The 6,973-nt window shown below is 37.6% G+C and overlaps 1 protein-coding gene across 2 annotated transcripts in view; it reads right to left on the bottom strand.

The window, feature by feature from the left end:
• Window positions 1-170: 170 nt before the first annotated feature.
• Window positions 171-6,973, bottom strand: part of LOC143721025 (cysteine repeat modular protein 2) — a 30,270-nt gene continuing 23,467 nt past the window's right edge. Inside the window, exons 13-17 of one of the 2 annotated variants that reach the window (XM_077211090.1) lie at window positions 6,435-6,640; window positions 4,798-4,898; window positions 3,866-4,037; window positions 1,750-2,144; window positions 171-796 (exon numbers count right to left, since the gene is read on the bottom strand). In XM_077211090.1, the coding sequence (XP_077067205.1) occupies window positions 1,756-2,144; window positions 3,866-4,037; window positions 4,798-4,898; window positions 6,435-6,640 (868 nt within the window). In that variant the 3' untranslated portion in view covers window positions 171-796; window positions 1,750-1,755. Of the gene's footprint in view, window positions 2,145-3,865; window positions 4,038-4,797; window positions 4,899-6,434; window positions 6,641-6,973 lie in introns of both variants that reach the window. The other variant, XM_077211089.1, reaches the window with a different exon arrangement.

Below are 6,973 nucleotides of genomic sequence, written 5' to 3'. Positions count from 1 at the left end.
CCTAAGACCAATGCTTGGCACCAGGGAGGAAAGTTAATTTGTTAATTTGAAAAAAGAAAAAAGGTTGGGATTGTGAAAAATCTTTTTTTCTTTTGTTTTTACAGTGTATGCCAAGACATTTTCAAGACTTATTGTTCAGCAAAACAGCTAATAAAGAGACAGAAATAATATTTTTCTGAAATGGATTGCATATTCTTTACTAAGAAAATATAGGATCTCTAAATAAACTGCCATCTTCTAATCACCCCCCAAAAAATGTCTGGTACCACTTTTTAGTAACCATCATTAATAACATTAACAAACATTACATTACAGACAGAGCTATATTACAATAACATAACAGTCTACATAGACGCTGGAATCAATATTTTGAAATTCCAGATAAATATATACAGTATATAAGAATAAACATATCAAGAAAGAACATAAAAAAGATGCTATCATGAATCGATTTAGCATTAATTACACAGAGTTGTTTGTTGATACCATCATCCAGTCCAGTGGGTTTTTAGAGGTCGACCGATATATCGGCCAATATTTGGCCATTTTTAATGATGGCCCAAATATTTTTTTCTGTTTGGCTGATTTTTTTTTTTTTTTTTGACAGCCAAGACTTTAATTTTGAAGAATCTGACATAGATATATACAATAGATGTCACCTTGGGGTTCTAAGCATTCGTCAAAACAGCCGCCATCTTGGAACAGGGGTCTTGTCATAGAAAGTAGCTAGGTAACGCTGAATTCATGGATGATGTCGGACTTTCGTGCTGCGTATGGATGTTCACACGAACGAAATCTAAAAACCAGACAGCAAGGGATTACATGTCACAAGAATGTGAAAGTTTGTAAATTTTTTAAAAAAAATTCTGGACTAATACATAAGTACATGTCTGACTGTTGGAACGAGCCAAAACATCTAGAAAATTGCATTCATGACATTTTTTGGCGATTTTATTTCCGTTAGACCTTTTCCTACATTGACACTGATGCATTAAAGAGGAGGGGCTCCCGTGTTCCGTGATGGCGGCTCTATTGACGCATTCGTTCCAATGACCTGCCGTAGCCAAAGCGCAATCTAGTGTATATATCTATGAGAATCTGAGTTCCCATATCCATCGTTATTAGTTTGCTGTCTGTTTAACAGTTCTCTATAATAAATTATTAGACATAGCTGTTAAACACAGAAAGTAAACAGTATTTAAAAAAGTTTTTGCTATTATTAATAATTGAAAAACAAACACGAACTATACTTTCTCGTACTGTCAGCATACAGCAATACGCATTTATATAATTTAAACAGGTTTTTTGAATCTAAAATCATTTTCATTTCATAAACCTTGCAAACTTTGGCAAATCCAGCTGTGAAATATTGTGGTGTACATTTATAGCCATTATAAAACGTATGTACTCATTTATATTTTTAATAATTTATTTATTTGCGAAATATACTAAATGGCATTGCAAAAGTATATATCGGTTTATTTCACAATTCAAAATATTTCATATTCATTTTCAAATTATTAATTTCTAATTTAGTAAACATAATCTCAAATACATTTAAATTTAATGTGAACAATTAGCATGTGTTTTTACTTTCTTTAAATTAAATAGTGTGATATATATCGGCCATTGGCCAACCACCAAAAATATCGGCAGTGGCATCATTGATAAAAAAATCAATATCAGTCGACCACAAGTTTTGACTACAGAAGTGTGCATGTAAAGAATTAGTAGAATTTATTTAGTGACCATATTTTAGGTTCTGTTGAGATGTGTATTCTCAGTAGCGTCCTCCTCATCCTGCTCCTCCTCCGTGTCTGGCTCGTGGATGAAACCGTAGCGCCGATAGACAGATCCATCTCGGCTGGTGTAGACCACATCTGCCTCGTCTCCGCTGTCCTCTGGTTCTGGTACTCCGTGGGGCATGGGCCGGGAACTGGCCTCCCCGCTCAGCCGTTCATAGCTCTGTCTCCAGCATAACCTTTTTTTGGCCCTTGCCTGTACCAGAGCAAACACAACTAGAGCTAGCACTACAGCTAGCAGCAGAGCAGCAGGTAAGGCTGCAGATGCGTGCTGTACCGCTTGGGACCTCAGAATAACTTCATCCTGAGTTTGACTCGGAACAGGTGCCTCAAGACACAATGCTGTAAAAAAAAAAATAGCATTAAAGGGACTTTTTCACTGTAAAACCTGTAAAATGAATATTATAGACATGCATATGTTGATGAGCCAAAACATTCTGACAAGTCACCTACTGTTGATCATCTCCAATCAATCATCTTCCCTGATAGCAGTGGCCTCTTTCAGCAGGATAATGCACCCTGTCACACTGCACACATTTGGAATCCAAATTCCCCAGATCTCAATCCAATTGAGCAACCGTGGGAACTGCTGGACCAACAAGTTCGATCCATGGCGACTCCACCTCGCAACCTACAGGACTTGAAGGATCTACTGCTAATGTCTTGGTACCAGAGACCACAGGAAACCTTCAGGGGTCTAGTAGAGGCCATGCCTCGGTGCATGAACAGCAAATTAGGCAGGTGGTCAGAATGTTTTGGCTCATCGATGTGTGTGTGTGTGTATATATATATATATATATATATATATATATATATATATATTAGAGATGCACCGATTGATCGGCTGGTGATCGGAATCGTACGATTTTCACGTGATCGGCCATGACCGCCGGTCAGTCTGACATATTCCGATTTTTTCGCCGGTCAATCGCGCAACATCAGCATCACACGTGCACATGGAATGCACATGTAGGAAACCTCGTTAATTACGGCCGTTTCACACCCCAAGCGTGAGAAGCGCAGGGTTTTTTTCTGGCGTGCATGTTAATCAATGAGTGCATTCACACCGACAGCAGGAGCAGTGCTTGAGCATCGAGCTCGCGTGATCAGCAGTGAAGCGGGGTTTCGGTGCAGTCTACTTTTGCTGCACAGCTCGCGCTCAATTAAAGTGATTGTTTAGCCTGGACATGTGGCAGACGAGAGAAGAACTGTTTGCGAAATAAAACTTGCCATTGATGTACAAGTGATTGCAATAAGTGTGTGTGTGAGTGTGTGTGTGTGTGTGTGTGTGTGTGTGTGTGTGTGTGTGTGTGTGTGTGTTGAGAAACATCTTTATACTGCAAGGCTATATTTATTTTATTTTTATTTGCTAATATATGGAATGAAAATGTTTGTTCCATACCATAACTGCACTTAGATATATGTGAATTTCCCACACCAGAAGGAATAATTTATATAGTTCTATTGTATTTAATTTGTTCAAAAAATGTTCTATGTAAAATGTTATATTAAAGAAAAGATAGAAAATAAATATTTGTGTTTGCTGTAAAGTGGTTAGAAAAAATTAAATCGGAATTGGCTAAACAGGCAGGCCAAACTTATTGAAAATTGGAAATCGGAATCGGCCTAGAAAATTGTAATCGGTGCATCTCTAATATATATAGTTAGATTTAGGGAAACTAATTGCAAAAACATGTAAAAAAATATTTTATACAGTACAGGGTGGTGAAGGGGGCCATATATATATATATATATATATATATATATATTGGACCGGTTTATTTAACTTTTTTGTATAACGTATAAGTATAACGTAATTATACTTTTTTGGCAATTTTTTAAAATTAAACAACCACAACAATTTGACAGCTTCAGAAAGGAGTAATTATGGAATTTGTTTTTCATCTGTTCCTCGTAAAAAGCTGTTGCAAGTCATATAGAAAATATGGTACTGCAAGTAAAACAGGAAATGTACTGTATGACTCCCATTGTAAAAATACATGGCATTATGTCTCTATGTAAATAACCCAATTAAAGGCTTAAAGTAAAAACATGAGTCATACCTGAGCCAGTATTGCAGAGACAGCACGTCCTGTCCTTCTCCCCCGACTGGCAGCAGGGTACACACTGACTGTCATTGACATGTAGGGCAAAACCCAAATGACAGGTGAGACAGCTCCTGGGCCCGGCACTGGAACAATGTCTGCAGGTCTCATCACAGGGTTCACAAACTCCCTAACACCATTGAAAGAGATACATGTGGAATGATTAGAGTCTTTTGTTGACAGTTGCAGTGTATTGTTGGCTTATTAAAAAAAACGTACAATTAAAGCAGAATGGCTGCTCAGATATGTGAAGCATATAATTTTCTAAAAACTTGAATTGGTCTGTTAAAATTTGTATTATTTGATCTGTAGAGCTATTCAAAAAAATATTGTTTTCAGGTTTTAGGGTTGTGTATGCTGACAAAATTGGATGTAACCTTATACATACCTTCACACTAAATTCATGTTCAGGTTTTATTCACGTCTTGTGCCTACACTATTGAAACATGGAGTATTTTAATGTTTATGGACAGACCTCAATGTAACCTAGATTTTGCTTAAAGAACCAGTTTTGTGATTTGTAAAGACATAGGAATGCATGATCATTATCATTTATGATACATCTGATGTATTTTAGCACACATTGCTAATGAGAAACTCAATACGGGCTTATTACAAATAAGACATGATGACTATTCTGGGACTTTTGTAGTGCCTTTAGATTAAAAGATTCTTTAGAAACATACTTTACAGTCACACATTTTTTTTAGATGGTTTCGTCTTGGTAGCCAACGCTAAAATAAATCTAAAGAGTAAATTCTGTTATAAAGAGTTTAATAGTTCAACATTTACTTTATAGTCTTGTTTATACTTTCTTAAAATGTGTAAACTTAAACCTGAATACTATGCTATATAAACTTCCACACCCCCTGTCTGACATGAGCACTTACATCCTGTGAGTAATATCGACTCTCCTCACAGCGAGGGTAACACACGCCATCCTGCAGGACGCTGCCCCAGTCACACGTCACACATCCCTGAGGAGTTCTATCTGCAAACAACACAGAAACACGCAGATGAGAACGGGCGAGGCGTATGTGGTCACCTTCAAAGAGATGCTTATCTGAGGGGTTTTTTTAGGTCATTGTTTTACTTCTTTAAGGGAAAGTAGACAGGTAGAAATTCATTTTCATTGTAACCAACATTGTGCCATAAGTTCTGTTGACTGAGCTTAAATTGTGAACCCAAAATATTCCTTTTACAGTGGGAGGTCATTAGTAAGAATGAGTAACTTTTAACTACTAGATCTCTTTCTTTTCAGGGAATCCTGTTCCGGCCTAACTTCCTCATAGATGGACAGGATGAATGCTAAAAGATTTTTCCAGGAATTATTTACTTTGGTGGTTGGGTCAACAGGTTTTATATCATTGTGGTTTCTATAGCATGTATTTTAGCAGATTGAAACCAATCAGCAAACTGAACATCTGTCTGCCTGTTTGCATTGATATTTTGAGATCAAACAAGGGCCACCATATAATGATAAGAATGTAGATTGTAGTAGATGCTGGTGTAAGACTGGAAAAACTTGAAGGACTTTAAGAGAGGGCCACTCTCTGAGAAAACAAAGGAAATTAACATTTGAACTCCCCCTCATGCACTATTGAGATGAAGGTCACACCTCCCTCATCCTAATCTACATTTCTCTCCCCCATTCTTCATCCTGGCAGAGATCTCCCAAACTCACACAAGAATCTTGGTTCTTGAAATGAAGAAATGGTTTAATGTGAATGATTATCATCTAGTTTTATACATATTTGGTATTATTTGAAATGTCTCGGTACGACTGGTACAAATGTCTCATTCCCAAAGAAGTAAACCCAAAAGGTAATAAAGTTCTTAGGAAGTTTAGAAATATCTTCCACACCCTCCAACACTGGAGGGTGTGTCTTTGAGTTAACACCTTCGACCATTTGACTGAATGCTAATTTTCCACTGCTAGCAAATGGTGACTTACAGGTAAAATTCCACTGTGAATGATGTTTAGATTTGAAATGAGGTCTGGGTATATAATGAAACGCAGCGAGAGTTCAGGGCCTTTTCTATATCTGAGATCGGCCCGTGAGGCTGAGAGTTGCGAGACTCTCAGCCTCACGCATTCTTGTCGGGTAAACTTTTTCCTCTTTGTTATAGAGCATTTGATGTTTTGCATTGATTATCCTTGAATTGATTATGAAATTATAATGATACATTTACCTGCCATATTAAATTGTGACATTTGATTATTCTAATTGACTTTGACATTATTTTCATTCAAGAGTTTAAAAGAATAGTAGAACATTCGCTCACATTTAATGATGCACAGATATCATTTAAAGCCTTTTTCATTTATGGAGTCAGATGAAATAACGAGTTAATACATATGAGAAAATGTATTGCATTTAAACAAAAATACTTTGCTGCGAGAAAAGACAGTAACACGCAAAGACCTTCACTGCTAATTCGATTACCGCCATTGGATCGAGTTAGACGGCCTTACACTGGCATTTCAGAATCTCATAAAATGTAAGAACAATGATAAAAGAAGCACCTGTGCAGGACTTGCAGCTAGTGTGGCACTGTCTGCAGCTGTGCCCGCTCTCAAAAAAGCGCTGTGGACACTGATCCACACACTGTCTGGTGCCCTGCAGGTCCATCAAAGGAGGTGTGCACATCCGGCAGGTATCCGGCCCTGGGCCCGTGCACTGCTCACAGGAACGGTCACACTTCTCACAGCGCTCCTCTGAGCTGTAGTACCTGAGGACGGGACATCAAGACATGTATCTCTTGTTATTATTTGCAGGCAATGAAGAGAAAGCAGAAAGTTACACTGGAATAAGATCAAAACAGGCCAGAATCAAACCTGTATTTCCCATTTGAGCAACACAGCTCAACATATCTGTAGCCACACAACTAGGGCACGGCGCTGATAGCTGTACAAGCCTTGCCGTTTCACCAGGCCATAACAATTTGACCCTTGTCAAAGTCATTATTTACCTAAAGTCAGTCTTTAACTACTTTAAGTTATGAAAAGTTTTAGGAGCAATCAGTTTAATCTAACTCTGGTACTAGTTGCTTTTCTAGCTTTTA

Source organism: Siphateles boraxobius, unplaced genomic scaffold (genome assembly GCF_051911475.1).
Source record: "Siphateles boraxobius isolate OS27281-9 unplaced genomic scaffold, OSU_SipBor_1 65, whole genome shotgun sequence".
Lineage (NCBI taxonomy): Eukaryota > Metazoa > Chordata > Actinopteri > Cypriniformes > Leuciscidae > Siphateles > Siphateles boraxobius.
Note: the sequence above shows the minus strand (reverse complement) of the source record. Positions and strands in the feature narration are given on the sequence as shown.